This window comes from Engraulis encrasicolus, chromosome 9 (genome assembly GCF_034702125.1).
Source record: "Engraulis encrasicolus isolate BLACKSEA-1 chromosome 9, IST_EnEncr_1.0, whole genome shotgun sequence".
NCBI classification, from domain to species: Eukaryota; Metazoa; Chordata; class Actinopteri; order Clupeiformes; family Engraulidae; genus Engraulis; species Engraulis encrasicolus.
The window spans coordinates 24,791,567-24,817,002 of record NC_085865.1 but is presented as its reverse complement, the minus strand read 5'-3'; the positions used below and the strand labels follow the sequence as shown (position 1 = coordinate 24,817,002).

The 25,436-nt window shown below is 44.0% G+C and overlaps 1 protein-coding gene across 1 annotated transcript in view; it reads left to right on the top strand.

The window, feature by feature from the left end:
- Positions 1-221: 221 nt before the first annotated feature.
- trpc1 (transient receptor potential cation channel, subfamily C, member 1) overlaps positions 222-25,436 on the top strand; it is a 39,170-nt gene continuing 13,955 nt past the window's right edge. The window contains exons 1-10 of the mRNA XM_063206824.1: positions 222-680; positions 1,855-2,009; positions 3,222-3,323; positions 8,235-8,437; positions 10,115-10,246; positions 11,709-11,904; positions 14,951-15,124; positions 15,241-15,403; positions 20,540-20,679; positions 22,309-22,458. Of these exons, the coding sequence (XP_063062894.1) occupies positions 485-680; positions 1,855-2,009; positions 3,222-3,323; positions 8,235-8,437; positions 10,115-10,246; positions 11,709-11,904; positions 14,951-15,124; positions 15,241-15,403; positions 20,540-20,679; positions 22,309-22,458 (1,611 nt within the window). The 5' untranslated portion in view covers positions 222-484. The remainder of the gene's footprint in view (positions 681-1,854; positions 2,010-3,221; positions 3,324-8,234; positions 8,438-10,114; positions 10,247-11,708; positions 11,905-14,950; positions 15,125-15,240; positions 15,404-20,539; positions 20,680-22,308; positions 22,459-25,436) is intronic.

Here is a 25,436-nt window from a genome sequence, read left to right as displayed (position 1 = left end):
AATGGGCAAACAAATGAAAAGGAGGCCAATCGTTGTACAGAAATACCCACGTTATGTAACCAACCAGAATCCTGCAACCAAGGAGGTGGCGCAGGTGGGTAGTCTACCGCACTTGCGCAGTGATGTACCAAATCCACATCAGGACCAGAGCTGTCAACGCGCTACAGGCGAAATCCATGTTTACAATTAGGTGTAGGATCGAGTGCTGGACCCATGTAGTTATTTTTCTGAATATTTCGGATTAAATTAGTCTGTAAGAAGGCGTGCGTATAGACCTCACCCCGCGCCAGTCGATGAAATTAGCCTGTGCCAAACATGCTGGGAATATGCTGTCAAGACCGACCTGACCACCATCAACAGCTGTGAGGTTTTCTCTGGTTTTACGTTCATAAAACGACCTCTCCAAAGTTGATGTCCTTTGTGTCATCTGGAGTGCGCGACACCGTTTTTCGAGGCTTTTCTGCGATCGATGTAACTGGGTTTCATGGTTAAATGGTCGCTTCCTCCTAGTGGGATGCACATCAGTGTTTTGCCCTACTCACTCTCCGTCGTAATGGCTGCCCTGTATCAGGGGACGGACGCGTCCTCTCCCGATAAGTACCTGGCGTTAAAGGACGTGAGAGAGGTTAAGGAGGAGACCACGCTGGACGAGAAGCTTTTCTTGCTGGCTTGCGAGAAGGGTGAGTGTAACGATGACGCCGTGAGACCAGCGTCAACATGTGCAATATCGGTCAAATGAGAATGAGATCATAGCATTTCTGCTAATCATGTTCTCTCTCATATGCACTCATGCTCTCCATATTGATGCAGGGGTTTTTACGTGTCTTGACCAATCAACCTATAACAATCCCATCTGCTAAGCCAATCAACTACAGCGACATCTTGTCATCTTCCTCTAAAGCCATTTGCATTTGATCTATAAAGAGTGAAAATAAAACTCTAAAGGATACTAGGCCTATAAATGGCCAAATGTATTCTTAATCATAGAGCTGTTTTTCTCTGAATAACAGGATAATGGGTGGTTAAGACTGAGTTCATGTTTGGAAATCAAATGTATCCAGCACTATATCAAACATCACCAACAGAGTGTTTCTTCTGCAAGTTGTCTCTTGTGATATTGAGGTCACTTTGGCTATGGAGAGATTTCCCCAGAGCAATAGGACAATATATAGTTTGTTTCTCAGACACAGTCCAGCTCTGGTGCGTCTGACCATATAAAGTCAGCCTAAAAGGCTTTGCAAGATGGTCTAGTAGTCTGTGTTATTGTTGTACTCTGACCCCGCAGAGAAGCAAAGCAGATACAGCGACTCCTTGTTCGGTGGACTAATGCTTTGTGTTAAATCAGCCCCAAGTAGCCTAGTTTGACCACCTAAAAATAGCGTAATAACAAAATAACATTTTAGGTGGCTTGTAAGTGGTTTGTCAAAAGTGAAGAATAGAGTAAAAGGCAGAGAATTCGCTTCAAATGGGTAATAACAACACTAAGTTTGGAGAAGTCAAACATCTCTCTTGCTATTCGAATGAGAGACTATTGTCTTTCCAGCCCGTGGATCAATGGAGCAATGCTGCTTTGAAACACTTTTGGGATGAACAGTAACAGTAGGCCTAACAGTAACATTGTATTGAGTGCAAAATGCAAAGGAGTAATTGCTCTTAAGATGTACTGCCACTGGTACTGGTGTATGGTCACAAACAGAAAAGTTCACAAATTTAAGTTCGTTTACACACTAATAGAGACTCAAGGTCTGGCACTCTTCTATTGATATGGTTATTGGGTTATAGAAAATGTTGGGAGTATTGGGGAAAAATATTTGGAGTATTGGGAAAAACAATGTTGTCTTTTTACACTGGAAGGTGATTATTACATGGTTAAGAAGCTTCTGGAGGAGAAGGCCCATGGAGAGCTTAACGTCAACTGTGTGGACGTGCTAGGACGCGACGCTGTCACCATCTCCATCGAGAACGAGAACCTTGACATCCTGGAACTGCTTCTGGAGCACGGCTGTCAGGTAAACACACGCACACACACACACACACACACACACACACACACACACACACACACACACACACACACACACACACACACACACACACACACACACACACAAAGTTCTTGTATTCCCGTCGTTGCTAAGTTCAAGAAAAACACACAAGAATACATGTGGGGCGGTGGTGGTGCAGGTGGTAGAGGAGCCGTTCGGCAACCAGATGGTTGCAGGTTCGAGCCCCGCTCTGCCTGGCCCGATCGATGTGTCCTCGAGCAAGATACTTAACCCCAAATTGCTCCTGGTGGCATGGTGGTACCCTGCGTGGCAGCCACGACCACCGGTGTGTGAATGGGTGAATGTGAGGCATACAATGTAAATCACTTTGAGGGCCCGAAGGAGTGGAAAGGCGCTATATAAATGCACTCAATTTACCATACAGTACATGCTATCATGCTGTGTTTGCCACAGGGCTAATCTGACTCACACTAGGGGTGTAAATCACAACCTCCATGATGATACGATAAGGTATCGATTAGATTCGAAGAGATTCAATTATTTTCGATACTTAAGAATTCCCCACGATACGATGCGATGCGATTCGATTTGATTTTTTCCGATAACTTTTGCACTTCTATTATGTTATGGAGCTAGGGTTTTGGACAAGGGCCAGCGATTCGATTGTTATCAATACTTAAAGGGCAACTCCTGCCAATTTCAATGTGCTGTTGTATTGCTCACGCTACCCTTGACTTGTCAGTACCCGGTGACGCCGCAGTTTTTGGCCCAGCCCTTTCCGAGATATGAGCTATTCTAATGGGGGCAACTTCTGTCTGCTGATGTTGCATAACCTTCTGGATGTTTTTGGGAATAAATAAAAATGTTTTTTTTGAAATGTAAACAAAAGTTGCCCCCATTAGAATAGCTCATATCTCGGAAAGGGCTGAGCCAAAAAATGCGGCGTCACCAGGTACTGACAAGTCAAGGGTAGCGTGAGCAATACAACAGAACATTGAAATTGGCAGGAGTTGCCCTTTAAGAATGCCCGACGATACGATGCGATTCGATTAAATCGTCGTCTCTAGGATCGATGCATCGATACATTTCGATTATTATTTACACCCCTGACTCACACTGCAGTGTGGTTTGCCCCAGTGTTAATCTTACTGTTACTCATCTACCATGTGGTCTTCCTCTGTGTTAACTGTGCTCCATTATCTCTGCATGGTCTAGACAACAGATGCATTGCTGGTGGCCATTGACTCTGAGGTGGTGGGAGCTGTCGACATCCTCCTCAACCACCGGCCCAGAAGGTCCTCCAAGCCATCCATGGCTGTAAGTCTTCACTTCTTCATCTACACTGAGTGTGTTTATATGCAGTCCAGTATCACGAATACGATTGGGATATTTAAGTATCCTAAATTTACGATCAAACTTATAAACATCTTTTCCCGACTTAAGTATCCCGAATAAGCCCTTATTCTGGATTTTGGAAAATAGGGATATCTTAGATGGAGTACTCCAAAAGAATATATTGTGCCATGGATACACATTATCCCGTAGCAGAAGATCCCCCTATGGTATTAAATATTAGTAGTACTAGTAGTATTATATATTGTTGCTGGTATCCAGGTTTCATGCGCTTGAAGAGAATTCTACAACGGCCCAGAAATCAGAATGCTTAGTGTAAAATGGGATATCAGTATCCCAAACACTCTGTGGTAATATAGACCTTATCCTGATTTTGATCAGAGCCAGGATAAGCCTTATAGTCGGGAGACTGACGTGCATGGAACACACTCGCTGTGTATGGGAAAGCTGTGATATAACTGCGTCTGTGTAGCTGCACAGTAGAAGCCCCTTATTTGTCCCTTTCCATGTGCATACATTGCGACTTCCATGGGGCATCCAAGATGTGTGGGTGATCAATGGAGATTGCCCCAAAACCTTGCAAGGACCTTGCATGGTGCAGTCAAGGAAGCTCCTACTGTATGTAGATGTAATAGTGTAGCCTTATATAGTGTCCACTGCTCCATTAGTGGATGCTTCAGCATTGGCTGAAAAAAGACTGTTCTACTGTATACGAACATGACACAGTCTTTAATAATCCATTACAACGTGGTTATTGCTGTACTGGTAACAACAGACTTATAACAGGGGCCATGTCTCAACCACAAAGCACTATTTGCATAGTTTGCACAGCAGACTTCATACAAGATGCTGCTCAAAGTGCTTCCACGCTTTGCTATGCCATTGTGGCTGTTAGTAATATGCCATAATTGGTTGTTGTATTGCCATCCATCACTGTAACGGGTTATGGGAGCCTATGCATCCTCCATGCTCTCATCTGTTATTCTGCACAGAAATGATGCTGATGGTGTAGTGGTTGTTTTCCCTGCATGCTGTTTGCACTACAAATTCACACTCCCATGACAGTAGGCCATTAAAGCTATTACAGACTAGTGGAGTGCAGTGGGGTGTATGGTCATTCACATCTCCCTGCACTGGTCTGGTTGTTGAACAGTCATTTGGAATATTTACCTTTGGATATGAATTAGTTTTCAGGCGCAAAGATATGAGATCATATTGGTTTATCTTGCAGTGTGGTCTGAACGATTAAAGGAAAAATCATTAGCTAAATGTGTGTGCTACACAAGAGCTATGGAAAGCTGTGGAGCTGTGGAGCTTGTGCCAAATAAGAATTGTGCCAAATAAGAATGCTGTGCTGGAGAGTCTGTCATCTAAGAAAAAAAAGAAAAGAAACTCCAACTCCCATTGTCATTGTGACACAGCACTCCACAGCACACAAGTGAACACTGCACACTGCACACAACGAAATTGCATTTATGCCTCACCCGTGCAAGGGGGCAGCCCTCAGTGGCGCCCCATGGGGAGCAGTGCGGTGGGACGGTACCATGCTCAGGGTACCTCAGTCATGGAGGAGGATGGGGGAGAGCACTGGTTGATTACTCCCCCCACCAACCTGGCGGGTCGGGAGTCGAACCGGCAACCTCTGGGATGCAAGTCTGACGCCCTAACCGCTCACCCATGACTGACTCTCATTACAGATGATGATAATCAGTTGTAGAGTAGAGAAATATTAGAGAAACTACTGGAAGCCAGAGTTGTCAAAAGTAAAATAAGAAGACTGAGTAACTATTAGAACACTGTACCTGTACCTGTAAAGAGTAAAGATCAACTGATTCTGCACTGGTTGGATCAAATGTGGACTTCTTTTTAGGTTTTCAGTGCTGTTCAGTAACAACTCAGTCTATATACCTTAATAACAGGGCTTGACACTGGCACCTGCCAACCGGCCAAATGCTGGTAAAACTTGTCTGTGGCTAGTAATACTTTCAGTGTCACTAGCCAATTTGGCTGGCTCTGACAGTATGTATCATACCCTATGCCATGCTGTTTGCCCCGTGTGTATCAATTGTTTGTATCGAAGAACAAGAAAAAGCTCAGTAACCCAGTTTATATTTACTTAATATACTTCCATGATGAAAGCTATACACCCATTTTGCTTTAACACCTCATCCTCTGAGGGTAGATGTACACCATCACAATAAAGAAAACAAAAAACAATATCAAATTTATGGCTAGTAAAAAGGCTGAATGGCTACTGACTTGGGAAAATCACTAGCCACATTGGCCGGTGGGTGACACAGTTAATGTCAAGCCCTGCTCAATAAGTACAGTGGAATAACTGTTGTGACAGCTTTGTAATATCATGTGCTGGTGTTGTACCTGAACCATGAATTTACTTCTACTTTTACTTTTGACACCTCTGCTGGAGGCAGCCTTGGCCTAATGGTTAGGGAGTTGATTTGCAGATCAGAGGATTTGAAGTTCATGTCCAACTCAAATGACCAATAGGCCATGGCTCCACTCCTGTGCCCTTGAGCAAGGCACCTAATTCCATGTTGTTCTGGGGACTGTGAGGGACACATTGGTTCACTTGTACTACTAAGTAACAAGTTATGTTTGTTTTTGTTGACTTTGGTGATAATCTCATCTGAACATGTGTGTTTGACTTTGCATTGGCTTTACTACGTACATATGGATTTATTATGTTGCTCCAGCACCCTGTCCTCGCACAAGACGTTGGCCTGTGGTGGCATAGGACTCATTCCCTCATCTATTTGTGATGGGCGAGCTATGCTGTGTTGTGAGGATATGGCTAAAGGGAAGAAAACCATCTCCCAAAACCTTGACAGGAGGCAGACATTTGAACATGTACTGACATGGTTGAAAGGAGTCCTTGATTATGTTACGGTAGATGCTTAACATTTGAAATGCACTAGATATGTCAAGGTTTATTTTGAAAATGAACTGCCATTAGAGACAACCAAATATTTTCTGGTTTTGAAAAGTGAGTTTAGCACTCTACAGTATACTATGAATTTAACCATACAAATTATTGTGGCAGCGCAGTGAGAGAAGAGATGCTTTGGGGGTTATATGAATTGGTGGTTATATAAGGTACTGTACACGGCAGGTGCAAACTTACTGACCCATTATGTATTCACTTCAAATTTAGTTATGGTGCTGCATCAAAGCCATAGTACTACTGTAGATGAAGTACTCAAACTTTGATGACGTAGATGAGATTAAAGATTAAGATTTTGTCTGATCGCCTCCACCTGCTCTGATAGACACCAACAATATTTAATAATTATAACCAATAATTATTGTCCTCAGACAAGCTTTTTGTACTAAATGCATGTATTTAAGATTATTGACAGTGCATTCAATGCCCAGACAGATCAAATGGATGCTTTTTATATAAACCCCATGTTCTCTGTCTGCGGAAATCAATGACTGTGGTTATATTTAGTATCTATGGCGGAAACAGTTGCAGCGCATCCAGTACCCAGAATATTCCAACAGCATCGATGTAGCTCTTGTGTGTTACAGTAACCACCTCTTTGGGGTTGGTTGAAAAGGCTTGACCATGCATGTAATTTACTTGCATGAATTGACTCTGTAAGACCGTATGTTTGTTGGTGTGACGGTCTGTCTGATGTAATGCAGACATGTTGACCTCTGTTTATCTGCAGGAACCAATGACAGTGGTTTTATACAATAACTGTGGTCCAAAACAATGGATGTGGTTTATGCCGTTGGCAGAGACTGGTGCATCACTTCCAGAAGCCAGAATACTCCACCACCATTTTATAGACTATTGGTCTTCGGAAGTGATGCCAGAATGACAGAAACCAATGACTGTCTTTTTGCCATATGATTATGATAGTGTGTCTATTTCAGAAATTGATGCAGCGCATCTAGAATCCAGAGTACTACACCCACATGCATGTAGCTCCCTTGCTGTCTGTGTAACAGTAACTGTGTTAACTGCAAGCACATGTTCTGTAATTGCCAGGCGCATCAGATGGCTTTTATCATAGAACTCACTCACTGTGTCTGCACGGCAGAAAAAAATGACATTGATTGCATATGGTATATGCCAACCCATTGCACTGCCTGAAGAAGTTCAATAGACCCAAACATTGCAAGTAAGCACAGCAAATGTGAACAGTGTGTGGGAGCTTTCTTGTCTTATATGCAGAAACTGACGCATTTCATCCAGAACCATCCAGAAAATACTCCACTTGCATGGATATGGTCAAGATCATTGGCCATGCACTTAATTTGCACAAGCATCAGGTGGATGTTTTTCTATACTCTCTGATTGCCTGCAGAAGCTGATGCAGCAAATACAGAACCCGGAGTAGCCGCTACCCACTAATATGGATCTGTGTGGTCAACCTGATTGACCATGCATGTAATTTGTAGATGCATCAGGTGGATGATGCCTATTTATCTCCAAAACCAATACTGTAACTTTGATTCTACAGTATAAGGGATGCCAATCAGTAGAGTTCAGGGGTGAAACATTAGCCTAGTGAACCTCCCTCCCAAAGCCTTATATAGATGTGTTAATAGCACTGAGCAATTGACCTACACCTTTAGTTCAGTGCTACCGTATCTGTGCCTCCCATGCCAGACTGACTCTACTTGTGACTGTAAGGTCATGAGTTCAACTGTGCAGGATTACCTTGGTTCCATGCTGTGTATATTGTCAATGGCAGAAACTGATGCAGTGGATTCAGAACCCAGAGTACTGAATAACCATGGATGTGACTCCTGTACCGTCTGTGATAACTATCTGCTAACGTAAATACCGTAGCTGCAGAAACCAGTAACTTTGATTGTATCTACTGTGTATATTGTCAATGGCAGAAACTGATGCAGCGGATTCAGAACCCCGAGTACTCCACCACCATGGACGTGGCTCCGGTGATCCTAGCCGCCCACAGGAACAACTACGAGATCCTGACCATGCTGCTGAAGCAGGACATCTCTCTGCCACGCCCACACGCCGTGGGCTGCGAATGCACGCTCTGCAACGCCAAGAACAAGAAGGACAGCCTGCGCCATTCCAGGTGAAGGCTGATTCATCTTGTTGCACACAGACATGCATCAGAACACATACGGTGTGACAGTACACACACACACACATTCAAATAAAGACAAACACGTACTTTACATGTTCACAGATACACATGCCCAGATTTGTAAAAGTATGAAGACACATGTCCCCAAATTCACACAATTAGCCACATTCACTTTACATACACATGTTCACAAAGTCACACAAGCAGTGGACATTGAGCTTGCAAGCAAGAACGCGATGAATGTTGCACACATATGCTCTCAAACACACACCAGGAAACATGTTTGACACAGAAGTGCACAGCTGCACACCAGAATACATATGAACGCACACAAATTGCAAACACATTTTCACAAATACACACAAGTACACCTCTGGACATTAAACATGCCTTAACACAAGCACACGTATTGCACACATATGTTCTCAAATAAACATGAGAAGAGAACATATACAGTATGATGTGAATATTGCACATACCTTTTCATAAAAGTGCACAATGTACACACATGTTAACATTGCACACTCACTCACAAATGCCCACAATCACATGTACAGTATGTCAGGGTTACTTACATATCAGAGACATAGTACTGTATCTAACAGGTAAATGCTTGATGACTGCTGGATCTTTTATTCATTTGTAACAGGCTGGTAAGTATCCACATTTTCTGGGGTTCCACAATATCCACGTCTGCACAAAAACATGATTCCTAGAACAGTGTTTTCAATCATTGTGCCGGGGTACACTAGTGAGAGATCATCTGCTGTGCTGTTGAGAATTAATATAGAATGACTGTACTTTGTTAATATCGGCAATATTTTCATATTTTCAGTTTACATTTTCAATTGGTGGTGTACCTTGGAATTTATTAATTGAAAGAGGCTTGGCTTGGCTCAAAAAAAAGGTTGAAAACCACTGTCCTAGAGCACAGATGTCATAATATTATTGTTAAACTTTTTTCCATTTTGCTGTTGTTATGAGTACGAGGTTGAATGAATCCATGATTCCACGTGTCCTTTAGTCACAGCTGTTCACATCAATTCAAACCAAATCCAAACAATCCAACAATTCAAACCAAATCCATCTGTTCACCTATTTCTACTGCATTTCAGCATATCATGCCGATCATCAAATCTTGTTCTTACCTGCTTCAGTCTATAACTAAGCAATGACATACTGTATAAGAGATGCACCTTTTCCACTGTAATGACATCTTATGTTCCTCCTCTTCGAGAGATGTACCCATAACAGATACATGTATATCAAGAAGATGTATCACGTAACGGCACTGGCTGATATTTCAGCGATATTACAGCAATTTATTTGGATGCAAGTCTGTGAAAACAATGCAAGTAAAATCAGTAAATGCTGTGCTAACCTTACACAAGACATCTGCAGTACAGTATGTGTGCACTGTGTCCTCTGTGAATTGTCTATGTTTGAAATGAACAAACTCGGCGTAACTCAACTCGACTCAAAACAGCGCAAATCGACTACTCTCCTCTCATTCCCCTACACTCTGTCTGCTCTGCAGGTTCCGTCTGGACATCTACAAACTACCAGTGCCTGGCCAACCTGTCTGTCATTGTGATCATGTTCATGCAAACACACACTAGCCTCTAAACATTATCGTCTGTCCCCTGCCGCTCACTCCCCCTGCAGGTTCCGTCTGGACATCTACCGGTGCCTGTCTAGCCCATCTCTGATCATGCTGACCGAGGAGGACCCCATCCTGCGGGCCTTCGAGCTCAGCGCTGACCTGAGGGAGCTCAGCCTGGTGGAAGTGGAGTTCAGGTGATGGTCACATGCACACACACACACGCACATGGGCGCACATACGTACAGTACATGGGCGCACAAACACACACATGGAAGCACATACAGGTACGGCGATACGGGTGTGCAGCACGCATTATCATCATTTCACTACAATACCATGTATGTGACAAATAAAATTACTTGAACTTGAACACACGCATGCATGCATGCACGCACGCACGCGCACACACACACACACACACACACACACACACACACACACACACACACACACACACACACACACACACACACACACACACACACACACACACACACACACACACACACACACATTGAAAGGGACTCGTATTTATTGTTTTATTTTATTGCACTATGGCACTCTAAGCACTGGCTCACAAGCCTTCACCCATATTCATGATTACTGTCAAGATAGAAGCCACCCCTGGTATGGCCCTGAACTGAAAGAAGAGAAAGTGTGTTCAACACACAGCTTCAACTGCAACACACAGCAGTAGCACACACTGACACTGACAACTTTATGATGTACTAACCCTGTTACACATCACAGCCCCCCCCCCCCACTCCCCCCGCCCCCCTTGCCTGCACTGGGCACCAGAGCCCCAGACATCCGCATACAGCTTATACCCACAGGGGTGCCACAGAGCAGGGCACTCTAATGGAGCCTGGGATGGGGAGTAGTGAAATAGAGAGAAGAGAGATGGAGAGACAGATGCAGGCAGAGAGAAAGAGAAAGAGAGAGAGAGAGAGAGAGAGAGAGAGAGAGAGAGAGAGAGAGAGAGAGAGAGAGAGAGAGAGATAGGAAGAGAGATAAAGGGAGAAAGGGGAGATAGTGACAGAGATTGACAGAAGAACAGAGAGACTTGGTTGACTGAGGCGTACTGTGTTCATGCCTCTGGGGCCGTTCATTATATTCGAGCTTCTACCAGTGCAGGATGAGAATGTTACAGTAATGGCAGAAAAAGACACCCTTTTATGCTCACTAACTAACTCCCCCACACTCACATACAATGACACATACACACAGAAAGACCCACACACACAAATACAAACACACACACACACTTACAGGCACACAATATCTCTGTTGCCTCTTTGGCTACACGCACACACTCATACATGCACACACACAGACACACAATATCTCTGTTGCTCCTTCGGCTACACGCACACACTCATACACGCGCGCGCGCGCGCACACACACACACACACACACACACACACACACACACACACACACACTCACACACACACACACACACACACACACACACACACACACACACACACACACACACACACACACACACAAACACACACAAACACACAATGTGATTCCCAGACAAAACATACAACCAAGATGATCAATGTTTTATCAATCAATGTATCATCAATATTACCGATTGACAAGGATGGACATGGCTGTGCTGACTCTCCTCTTCTCTCCTGTATTAGGAACGACTATGATGAGCTGGCCCAGAAGTGCAAGATGTTCGCTAAGGACCTGCTGGCCCAGGCCAGGAATTCTCGGGAGCTGGAGGTCATCCTGAACCACACGTCCAGCGAGGACCCCGTGGACAAGAGGGGACTCCTGGAGGAACGCATGAACCTCAGCCGACTCAAACTGGCCATCAAGTACAACCAGAAGGAGGTGGGTATAGCAGAGTCTAGTATTCTAGTTCTATAGTATACAAGGCTCTACATTAGCACCAGGCAACCGACCAAATGCAATAATACAAATGTTTTTGACACCCATTTGTGGATGTGTGTTTGGTTTGTAAGATTAACTACTAGCCATTTTGGCTGAAGATTTAAGCCCTGGCGAAGACAGTAACTGCAGTGCATATGATTGCTTGTCCTTGTCGACTGTCCCTGTGTGAGGGAGCACATGCAGACATAAAGTAGGACAGAGGAGGAAAAAAAACATACAGTACACGTATGGGTAGTCTGCAATAAGGGCTGTCAATTGAGTTTTGTGAGCTTGGAACAGCTGTCTCTGTTTGCACCTACCCATCTTTACCATATGTGTGTCAGTGTTTATTGCTTTGTGTGTGTGTGTGTGTGTGTGTGTGTGTGTGTGTGTGTGTGTGTGTGTGTGTGTGTGTGTGTGTGTGTGTGTGTGTGTGTGTGTGTGTGTGTGTGTGTGTGTGTGTGTGTGTGTGTGTGTGTCCATGCGTCCGTGCGTCCGTGCGTGCGTGCGAGCGTGCGTGTGTGTGTGTGTGTGTGTCCTTTTGAGCTTTCCCTTATGCGCCCTACAGTATGCAACTGCTGGTTAGCCAACTGCTTTGAATTTTCTCCAAGGTTCGGACTTACTCAAGTGTGTCCCCTGGTTTGGAAAATTACCTGTTAGCACTCTGTCATATGTGCGTTTTCATTACATGGTCCAACGCATTTGTGTTGAAAGTGGCTGTTTTTACTCCAAGGACTGCAATACCTGATAATTGGCTTGGTTCGCTCAGGGACTTTGGAAATATGACCAGGGCAAGTCGGGAGAAGTATGTAACGATCGCATCAATTGTTTTCATTGTTTGTTCAACTATCCTGCAATATTGCTTTGGGAAAATGGGAGGTTTGTAAAGAAAATTTCCAGTGCTGTTCTCTACTTACAGTAAATGTAGTACTAAGTATTGGGTAATGAGTGTTTAGGCTCCATTGGATCACACAGCAGTCCACTGCAGGTGGATGCAGACAAACAAATAAGGTTTTGGATAATCATCCATTCAAGTTAATTTGCTTACTAAATTACACCTTTAAAGGAAGATGCATTGTCACTAAAGGCATGAAACATCATTGAGGCAGAGGTACACTACAGATGAGGTGTCCAGAATATTTGAAAGACCAAGATATTGTGAGATGGCGAAAAAAAACATTCCTCAACAACAGGACAGATGACTCAGGTCTCAAGAAATGATAGAATTGTAATAAACCCATAATGTGACGAGTATTGCTCTGAAATTGTCTTACATTCTCCGGGAGAGGCACTCTGGCACTCTTTGTGGAATTGATGCAGCTCAGAATTACAAAACAGGCCTGCGCCCTACTTTTGCTCCCTGTCTGTCCACCCTTCAAGTTCAGCATAACCCAGCATTTCCACCTGCTTTGACTCCCTTGCTGATCTACTCTATGTTTCCGCCTGTCGCCTACCAACCAAACAATTGGAAAGAAGGTGTTAGCCTGCTTGCATGTATTTTGAATGTAAGAGTTTCTATGCCTTGTTTCCACATCTTCATGCTAATATGTTTCTCCCTCCTTCTCATCATCTTCCTCCTCGTCCTTGTCCTACTCCTCGTCCTCCTTCTCCTTCTCCTCCTCCTCCTCCTTCTCCTCCTTCTCCTCTGTTTTGCAGCTCTGTCCAATTGCCTGGAGTTTTATTTTGCTTGGTGTCCTTCCATCCTTCAGTCTGTCTACTTTGTGCCTTATGCCCATGTTTTTATGCCTATCTTTGGTGGAGAAAAGCCACCGTCTCGAATACAAATCTTATCGTCATTTATTGGGATCGAATGACAGCCAGGCAGACATTTTGCCCTTGCTAAAGATAGTTAAGGCCGAAAAGTCTGTCTTTTTATGATGATATCCCAATAAATCACGATAAGATTTGTAGTCAAGAATGCAGCTTTTCTTCACTCAGTGTACTAGCTTAGTTTCATGCGCCTAAAGATTTTATGTTAAGCTATCTGGAATTGAGCACACTTCCCCTAAAAACTTTATGCCTGTCTTTCTCATCCTCATCCAGTTCGTGGCACAGTCCACAGTGTGGTTTGGCAAGATGGTCAGCTTAAAGTTCAAAAGTTCTTTTGAATATCAGTCTTTCTACATACTATGTCCATATCATGTATCCCAATGATTCCCATCCTCCTCATTCTCCTCCACCTCTTCTTTGTCATCCTCCTCCAGTTTTTGGTGTAGTCCAACTGCCAGCAGTTCTTGGATACAAAACATTTCCAGAACTTTCTGTATTATGTTATTTTGTCTAGTTTCAGTATGTCTATGACTTGTGTCCATGTATTAATGCCCATGTTCCCCTTTTCCTCCAGTTCGTGGTGCAACCGTAGGGTTCGGTGAAATGGCCAGCTAAAGTTTCGGCATGCGTTTTTGATATCAGGCTCTCTATATCATGTGGCAATATGATCCTCTGCTTCCTCTTCCTCTTCTTCTAACATATTTTCCAGTTCATGTCATGATGTGTCTATATACAGTAATTCTCCTCTTCCTCTTCCTCTTCCTCTTCCACTAACTCTCCCTTGTCATATCATGACATGTCTATAGACTCTATATGATTGTCTTCTTCCACTTCCTCTTCCTCTTTCTTTACCTCTTCCTCCTCCACCTGTTCCTTGTCCAGTTCATGGCCCAGTCCAACTGCTAGCAGTTCCTGGATACAAAACATTTCCAGAACTGCTTGTATTATGTTATTTTGTCTAGATTCTGTCCGTCCTTTAGTCTTTCTATGACTTGTGTCCATATCTTTATGCCTATGCCCCCCTTTTTGTCCAGTTTGTGATGCACTCCATGGCCAGCTAAAGTTTCAGCATGTGTTTGGGATATCAGGCTTTCTATATCATGTGGCAATATGATCCGTTGCTCCCTCCCTCTTCCTCTACCTCTTCCTTCTTCTCCAGTTCATATCATGAAGTGTCTATATGATTCTCTTCTTCCTCTTCCTCCTCTTCCTCTTCCTCTTCCTCCTCCTCGCCCAGTTCGTGGCCCAGTCCAACTGCCAGCAGTTCCTCAACACCGTGTGGTTTGGTGAGATGGCGAGCTACCGCCGCAAGCACACGTGTCTGAAGATGGCGTTGGTGCTGAGCGTGGCGCTTCTGTGGCCCCTGCTGTCAATCTGCTACCTGTTTGGGCCCCGCTCGCGCATCGGCCAGGTACACCAGCCATTTATGTGCATTTTAAAAGTATATTTTTCTTTTATATGACTTTAAAATAGTAATAGAGAAATTGCAAGTGGGGTGATCGTTGTCTGTTTATTTCTCCTCATCAGGTCATTCACACGCCCTTCGTCAAGTTCATCATCCACAGCGCGTCGTACTTCACATTCCTGCTGCTCCTCAACCTCTACTCGCTAGTGTACAACGAGGACACGAAGAACACCATGGGCCCCGAGCTGGAGATGATCGACTACCTACTCATACTCTGGATCGTGGGTGAGTTGACATGAAAGAAGAGAATTTGAGACTGTGACTACTACCTGCTTTTTCTAGGGGTTGAATGGTATTGGTATGATGGCTTTGTGATTATAGGCCTCACACTGTTGACCAAGTACAGTTCTAAAAAGAATGTGGATTGGTCAAAGAAAAAGGTTGGGGTTTGTGTTGTGTTGTGTTTAACTAACTGCTACTAAAACGTTTGAGAATGTGTATTGGCTTGGGGTTTAAGAGGCGTTCTCCTTCTCCAACTGTAGTATTGAAGTCCATGCTCAAAGAACATTTTGACCTGGAATAGAGTGTAAGGTAGCTGGACTTTTTTGAGAGGTGTGCTGTAGGTGTCACCCTAGAGATTGTGGGCCAGTTGTGGGCAAATCAGGTTCAGCTTTGTTTTGTGGTTGAATTTTTGATGTCCTGCTCATCCTTTGCATTGTGGGTTAAATGACTTCAAATGAAAGCTGACTTCAGAAAGGGTTTTTTGGTTTTGATACTGTGGGCCTGAAGGGATGCTTTGAAGAACACTGTGTTTGCGGCTACCTGACAGCCACTTAGAAGTAAGTTATTACTTTGTTTCTGAAACCTACTGTAAGGCCACTTTTATACATCATCAGTATTTCATGGTTGACTGGTGTGTCTGCTCTGTCTGGGGGGTCTATTCAGTTTCCTGGCTTGAGTTGTTAAATTCAAGTCAAAGATACATACGTATACAAAGAAACCGCAACAAATACATATATATTACTTTATAAATTGGTGGTACATTCACTGTGGAAAGATTATGTAGCATCTCTACAGCCCATCATCTCATTTCAGTGTTTGCGTCATTTCATCGTTAGGTTTTTTTTAAAGAAGTGCCAAGAAATCTGCAACAAAAATGACCTATGCAATAAAAAAATACACTCCAATGGTAAATGGAAAATATCCTAGTTAATACCTCAGACCCATATAAAGAAACGAATGGATGCAAATGAATTCCACACCACTTGCCTCTCAATGTGTTTTGCCTCATTAGAGAGAAACAGTTCAGTTTTGCCCTCCAGTCTAAAACCTGCGCAGCATGTTGTTTTTCCCCAAAGGTGGGGGGGGGGGTGGATGATACAATTGACAGAAATACCGCACCAGCAGAGAGAGGGTCTGAAGGGGAAATGGCTCGCTAACTGAGCATTTGTGTCATCGGGAGACAATTATGCACGGCGCGGCAATAACACTGATATCTCCCCATGCTGCGTCCTCTCATTGCCAGGCATTTGCTCATAAAAATAAATATAATAAAAATGACGAGCGGACGGCGGGGTACTCTTGCGTTGGCTGCTATGAGAGCTCGTGAATCTTTCCTCCCTCTGTGTTTTTTGCTGGGTATTGTCTGTCTTTAATTTTGCCACAGCGTAGTGTCTTTATTATCAAAGCTCCAGGAAAGTAGGTAACACCTTTGTAAACAACAATAACAACAAAAAACACTGTAGTGCAATAAATGAGTGAGTACCCTGTTGGTTGCCGTTATTTTTTCCTCCCTCTCGTTCACCCATCTGAGAATGTTCGATCTTTAATTTTAGTGTACCAGACTTTAGTGTGTCCTCATCAAAGGTCCTGGAAAATAAGGTAACTCCTTTGTCAACAACACACATTACAGTGTAATAGAAAGAGCACTTGCTGGATAAGGATGAGCTCACACGCTCACACGTTCGCACGCACGCACGCACGCACGCACGTACGCACGCACACACGTACGCACGCACGCACTCACAAACACACACACACACACACACACACACACACGCACACACACACTTAGACACGCACACACACACACACACACACACACACACACACACACACACACACACACACACACACACACACACACACACACACACACACACACACACACACACACACACACACACACACACACACACACACACACACACTGTTGGAACATCTGAGGTTAATTCATATCTGGCTGGTGGATGCACACTATTGTCTCGTGTCCACTCTACTGAACTGATCCAGAAGATTGGGTTTATAGACTGATGGAGAAGCAGACTACCGTCAACAACAGCTATTGGCATATTTTCGCAGTGGCCTTCGCTATCCTCTTTTGTTCTTCACCAATTGTTTGTCTCACTCGTTTATTTTTTTCCACTATTTGATGAGGCACTTGTGTCCTCGTCACGGAGGCTAAGGGTTCAAGCGGTGGTGAGGTTGTTATTCTGGATGCTGTACAATCTGTTCCTGTGTCAGAGTATTTTTTTTCACTTATTACATTCTTCGGCACAGTAGTAATTAGGTAGCCGAAGGAAGGTAAACCAACTTTGTAATTTAAGTTAATTGCATGTAATGTTTTCATTAAAAAGTTGCTTTGAACATGCAATCCAGGGGAAAGAGGGATCGGAAACAAAGCTCTCCTTTGTGAGTGCAGCCTTTAATGCATTGCATGAATGGGCCTGCAAATGCTGTTTTATGAGGTTTTTTCGGGCGAAAGGGCCCAAAGGCCCACTAGAGGGGAGCAGAAGATCCTCTTCTATTTTCTCCACAGACTTCTCTCTCTCTTTCCTCAGGATTACCCAATAATCTTAGTCAGCCTCGGTGGAAAACCTGCACAGACTGTCATCATATGGTCATCTCGCCACATAGTTAGCAGTTAGCACCTCAAACCTGAGGTGCGTTTCTGGAAGCCATACTATATTAGCTACTTTGTCGTTTGCAATGCAATTTGCCATTGGCAACTACCCAAGTCGTTACGTGTAACTGGCTAACAACTACGCTTTTGAGAAACGGACCCCTGAACACAAAGACGTACTGTAGTGACTCAAATGCATTTTAGGTCTTAAAATAAAACATTTGTTGATGTCGAGAAGCTTTTTTGATATTTGGTCTTGAAGTGTTGCAGTAGACTCAGAGGGATTTAGCAGCTGGCCCTGGCAGCTTTCTTTGAAAGCACTCTGAGTGGCTTCTTCAGTCGGCACCTGGCATTTCTCTCTCTAAGAGGACAGGGCATATGCCAGCCGAGCAGAGCAGAGCAGAGCAGAGCAGAGCAGACCAGAGCCACAGTGGCAGCTGTTTATTCCCTGGTGAGAAAGCTGGACCGAGAGCCAGTAGCCAGACACAGACAGAAAGCGTCTCCTCGTCTTCTCGTCTCCTCTTGTCTCCCCATCACGTCCTGGCCGTGTCGTTGCCATGGTGCTGCCTGGCTGGCCTGCTGTTCTATTTGAAGAGCTCTTTTCCAAACTGCGATATAAGCCATTTAAGTGCATTTTTTTATTTGACTTAAAGGTAGTATTGGGGCAACTGGAACTGGGTGAATGTAATCTGTATTTTTTTCTTACCAAATTGAAATGACAAGACAGTACTTTTATTGATTTAGCTTGGAAGCACAGTAAATACAGGGCTTGCTGAATTATTTCTCTCTCTCTCTCTCTCTCTCTCTCTCTCTCTCTCTCTCTCTCTCTCTCTCTCTCTCTAACTCATTTGAGATTCACTTTTCTCCTCCTACTACTCCTCTTCTTCCCCTATTCCTCTTCCCCACCCTCCTTCTCTTCCTTAACCTCCTTCTGCTCGTCTTCTTTCAACCTCTCTCCTCCTCCTCCTCCTCTTCACTCTCCTCCTCCTCGTTCTCCTCTCCCCTCTCTGCACACCCCCTCCTACTCCTCTTTCTCATCTTCATTCCTCCTCCTTCTTATGCCAGATGCCTGACATAATGACTAAATCAGACATGTCTGCTTTTAACGTCTCTCTCATTAAAAACTGAAAAAAAGAAAAAAGAAGTGGGGAAACATGAAAAATATAAACAAGCCGTTAAAACAGTTCAAGCAGAACAATAAGAAATGTTTTATTACACTTCTTGGTTTCATTTTCTCTCTTGTTCTGTATTAATCATTTTGTTTATTACTATTTTCCAATTGTGAATATTTCATTGTGAAAGTGCTCTCGGACTGTAGATTTGGTGATGTTGCTTTTTGTCGAAGACAGAAATTGTTGTCTTGTCGTCTACTACCCAACAGATATAAGGCCTACATTTACATGTATATTTGAAACAATGAGAATCTTGAATTTGAATTTGAAGCAACCAGAAATTTATGGCAGGGATTATAATGGATTAAATATGGTCAAGAAGCATTTTGTGGCACATTCCCCAGTGCCCTGACTGCTGCTGTTGTGTCTATCCAGAGCGAGTCCTGTGTTTGTCCAGAGGGAGAGGCTGTGATATCATGTGGGGCTGACGATGACGTAGCTTTAAAACACTCACCGTTTCACTAGCATCCTCCATGACCACCATGAACAGACCTTCGAGGGAGTGGCCCCTTGCTCCATCACCAGACCGTGTCAAGAGGGGTGAAAGCAGGATCAGCGTGGCCGGCCGTGCGTATGACCGTGGCGTGCGTTGGGCTCGGTAGGGCGTCCGTCTGCGTGGCATATGCTCTCCCTTCACACCTCATTAGGCCCCGTCCAGACACCCTGCCTAATGTTTACAAGATCACGCTAATGCTGGCTGGGTGACGATGGCCAAAAAGACGTATCGTCCTTCTGTGAACAAGCAGGAGGCGAGCAGAAGTTTGTCTGTGTCTGTTTATTTTCATCCAATCTATTAGTGCAAGCATGGGCCCTGGCTCTGTTCTGCTCCCAGTCTGGTCTGAAGGCCCACGTAAACAGAATGAATATGAAATGGAGGGGCGTTTTTGTTTGGTTGGTGGTGGCAGCATCCCAAATAGGCATTACTAAGATGATCGTATTGGACAGTCTGGTGTTTGAAGAGTGTCTGAGATGAGCACACGTGTTTTTGCGCAGCTCCACTAGACATAAATCCAAAAAGCCCTAGAGTGATTTTGAGTCGTCGTTATCCCAATCCAGTGTTTGGACCATTTTTTAGTCCAAAGGAAGGCCAAAGGGGGGGTTAGTCAAAATGAAAGATGTGGAATCTGGAAGTCATTGTTAGAAGCATTCTTGGAATGAGGGATCTTCTGAGAATGTGTGTGTGTGTGTGTGTGTGTGTGTGTGCGTGCGTGCGTGCGTGTGTGTGTGCGTGCCTGTGTGTGTGCGTGTGCACATGTGGCACGTGCATGCATGCATGCATGCATGTGTGCGTGTGTATCCTGAGATCTCCGCAGGGTGTCACTGACTGTAAAATTTCTCCATGTGTAGGCATGGTGTGGTCGGATATTAAGCGTCTATGGTACCAGGGCTTGGAGGACTTCCTGGAAGAATCACGGAACCAGCTGAGCTTCGTCATGAACTCCCTCTACCTGGCAACCTTCGCCCTCAAAGTGGTGGCATATAGTAAGGTGAGCATGCACACGCGCGCGCGCACACACACACACACACACACACACACACACACACACACACACACACACACACACACACACACACACACACACACACACACACACACACACACACACACACACACACACACACACACACACACACACTGTATGGGCAATACACACACACACACACACACACACGTTCAAAAGTCCTGAATGTCATTACCAATGCCAGACATTTTACTGTATCCATACAGTATACATTCATAATGTGTACACACTTTATCTTTACTATGGCCCTATTTTTTTTACTTCTCTTTCACTCTCCATTCCCTCAATCTCTCTCTCTCTCTATCTCTCTGGATTTACACACAGACTTTTGCCCTCAGGCCATCACAGACACAGACAGTAATGCTTTCCACATGAGTGCTTTAGTATATGTGGATCTATGGCCATTCATCAATCTGTTTGCTATAGTTAGCAAACTATCAGCTCCGTCCTTCAAAACACAGTGCACAGGGGCATAAACAGATCCTGATGCTCAGGGCCATCCATCAGACAGAATCCATACAGTAGCTGTCACCCACAGGAGCCCTGAACCAACCACACTATGCTGTAACACAACAGTACAATGAGTGCATACATGCAGAGAACGTTCAGATTCTAAACAAAATAGTGACAGCATTTGGTTTGTTTGCACAAGTCCTGTTAACTCTCCCCTCATTCTGAATGTTTACGAATTTCGGGGGTATTCCGGTTGCACAATGCGCTTCCACGCATGTAGACGGAATATTCCAGAATTTATTTTTTTAATTTAATTTTTTTAAGTATTTTTTGGGGGGGTTTTCAGCCTTTATTGTTTTTTGTGAGACAGGATAGTGAAGGAGAGACAGGAAGTGAGCTGGGAGAGAGAGATGGGGAAGGACCGACAAAGGACACAGACCGGGAATCGAACCCGGGTCAGCCGAGTGGTAAACGTGTGCCCTACCATATCAGCCATGGTAGGGCCATTCCAGAACTTATTTTAAACAGAATACTCTGAAAAATCCATTTGAAACTGGACTGCCAAATTTTTCTTCAGTTATTTACATGATGTGTAGGTTGCGAAAAGTCTTTCCGTGGGTGTCTCACAGTGAGGAAGTGGATGTAGGCATGTGTTTGGAGTCTTGACAGTGTAGCCAGGGAGAGAGAGAGTGAGAGACGCAGAAAAATTGAGAATGGAGAGGTGAGGGCAGAAACGGCTTCAGCTAACACTCTGAATTAAATATGGATCTTGGATGGATACAAAACAATCGTACATTCTGAACATTCTGTATAGTACAATGTGCACAATTAGCGCATAGCCTACAGCTTTCATTACATTACATTACATTGCATTTGGCAGACGCTTTATAACCAAAGCGACTTTCAAAAGAGGACATAATCAAGCCAACTTCACAAGCAAATACAGCTTTCAGTACATTTCAACTATTTGATCTATCTTTCTATGTCTCTCTCTCTTGTCTGTTAAACCATGTGTCCATCTGTCTATTTATATTTGTCTGTCTGTCTGTCTATGCATGTATGTCTGGCTGTCTGCCTGTCTGTCAATGTGTCTGTGGTTTCTCCTCACTGCATATGCTGTTTTCCTCTGGTTTGCGTCAGTTTAAAGACCGGGCGGATACGGAGAGGAAGAACTGGGATGCGTTCCACCCCATCCTGGTGGCGGAGGGTCTGTTCGCAGTGGCTAACGTGCTAAGCTACCTGCGCCTCTTCTTCATGTACACCACCAGCTCCATCCTGGGACCGCTACAGGTAATGACGCCATTACAAACACTGCTAGTCTGCAGACGCATACAAAAACTATGACCAGTGAAATACTATATGGGACTGCAATACAATGGTACTGCCACCAGCTCCCATATTGGGAGATGCTGCATACTGTTAGTGTGCAGACATGTGCAGAAACTAATGTAAAGAGTACCAAGTAGTGATGTGTGTGGACGCACCAGTGACAGCTTTGCATTGGCCCAGGACAAAGTCGTCTGAAAGGGGCCCCCAACCCAATTGAAACAATATAATGAGAACCCAATTCTGGGCCACCCTCTCCCTGGGCCTGCGACAATTGACCCCTTTATCCGCCCTGTCGGCTTCCCTGCAGCTACAGTATATACTTCATACCGAAATCCAGCAGTTTCTGAATCTGCTGTAGGTAGGGTCACCATGGTAACTGCATTTCTGTCAGATCAAGTCTCGTCAAAAATGAGACGGGAAACAGAGATGCATTTCAGAGGCTTTATTTCTGAATGCAGACATTTCTGTTTGGCGGTATGGCTCTGTTCGGAGGAAGTTCCCCTGCTTCTCCATGAGCTCCAAGGAAGCCAATACAAGAAACAGCAGCATCCTCAGGTGGAGTGCCATCCATTTAGCTGGAAAGGCAACATACATACCCCCTAGAACAGAGCAAGCAACAATGACAACAGTATGACATTGTTTGGCAATGATTAGTCAGGTGGAGCAGGGGAGGTGGTGGGAGCAAATCAAACAAAGCAATGACAGGAAAACGATTTCGTTAGTTTAAATAAAGTGCACCAAAGGTCAGCATCCAATTGCGCCTGATTAGCAATCAGCACATGATTAACCAAAGCACAGCTGATTCATGGAGAGCTGTATAGGTTGGGTCTGCAGCGTCAGCCAATAGGCAAAAGGGTACGTTGACTATGGGGCACCTAAGTCTCCACCCCTTCCGGGCGGCTTCTGGGGCTGGCAACGGAGAAACTTTTGACTGGGCTGTAATGGACTGATCAAAGCTATTTTCCGACCCACCTCGCATTTCCCCGTCGATCACACATATGCTGTGCCTCAGAATTAATAACAACCAATGGTGTGCTTGATGACTTCACTTGGCAAGCGATTTTTGAGTTGTGAGTGTGCAAAAATATGTAATTATTTGGACTACACTACAGACGTCGCATGTCCGACGTGCAGCCACTTAAGCCACCATGCAGCGGTAGGGTTGGCTGTGCCTCGGTTCACGTCAGATATGCGAGGCGCAAGTGTAGTCTCCAACACAGTTTTGCACAAAAGCTAAAATAACGTTTCTTGCGTGCCGAAAATGAGTGGTCTTACGACGCAAATCCAAACCTTTCAAATTCACTGTCATCATATGTGAAATCCGGAGCACATGCCAAACGGGATGAGGATTTAGCTTGACTCGCTCCATTGACTCTCATTCAAAATTTTGCGAGCTCCTGCCCCATGTATCGGAAGTAGAAGGGCGTGACTTAGGTGCCCCATGTGGTCTGCCAGAACTAACGCAGGTTGCTCGATTTAGTCAAAGCAGGCATAGCACACTTCAAAAGAACATACAACGTTAACAAACTTTTGGAAGACTTTCAAAATGTAGCAAGATTAACTCAGCATTATTCAGTAGTCCAATTCCTCTAATACAGTACACTGCAAAAAATAAATTTGCATCCTGCTGCAGGTAGGGTCGCCATGGCAACTACTGGTACTGTTTGTGTGTCTCTCTCTCTCTCTCTCTCTCTCTCTCTCTCTCTCTCTCTCTCTCTCTCTTGCTCTCTCTCTCACCCCCTCTCAGATTTCAAAATATTCATAAATTATTCACCTTATTAGATCAGGTCCACATATTCTGCTATGACTAATGTAATGATACCAACTCCTAATCATAAATTTAACTGAACCGCAATTCCACATAGACCTGGTGAACATTTAAAATAAAACAATAACTTAATATGAAGAAGTATAACTAGCAGACTTACACAGGTCAATATTATTAACTTACGTAATAGCATTATGTAACAGTCTGGCTGATTTGATACACCACAAAAAGAAATGTATAGTAATAAATCAACTAAATATAGACTTAAATGATGTGTCTACATAGATACATCTAATCCTCCAGAAGAGCATAATATATTCACACACATTTTGTCAAATAACAATTAAAAGGCCATTTGTGTGATTTAGTCGGTGAAAGGTCGCTATTTCAGCTCAATAGGAAATCATATTATCGTCTGCATTCTGGGCCGCTGGAGCAGCAGGCTGGTTGGCTGGAACAGCATATGGCCCCGTCCAATTCATTTAGTGGGTTTCCATTTTAAGGGCCAGGGCCTTGCTAGCGAGAGCACACAAGGTTGTTTTGTGCTGCACACACAATGCACAGAGCAGAGAAGCAATATGTGAGCAATTTGGATTAAATAACATCAGATAAAACAATGAAGGATGAATCCGGACCTTTTTGCCAGGGCAATACCTTACTGTATACACTGTATACACCAGTATGTGTGCAGTATGTGTGGGTTTGAATGTGGTAGTAATTTATATTTGCTTGTGCATTCATGCACGCACGCACGCACGCACACACGCACACACACACACACAGAGAGACACACACACACGCAGAGTCGTACTCAGTGTCCTGAGTCCTTAGCAGGCAAGTCCAAAGCAGACGATTTCAGAGCATGAATACTTTGGTTTGTTGATTAGCAAATCTGCTTTCTCCATCTTTGTGGTTATTTGCTTCCTACATTAGCCTTCCCTCAGATGCCTGGTTCAGATTTCAAATATCACTTCAGATTAGGGCTGCACAATATTAGAAAAATATGCCATACACGATAACATGACTGTATACCGTGATATCGATATTACTCGCGATATTTAATAAATACATATATTTTCCCCTCTCTACTTCTACACTTTATCATGTATAAACAACTGAGAGCAATGTTTTATTTCCAACATTATTCTCTATTAGGAAAAATCATGTCAAA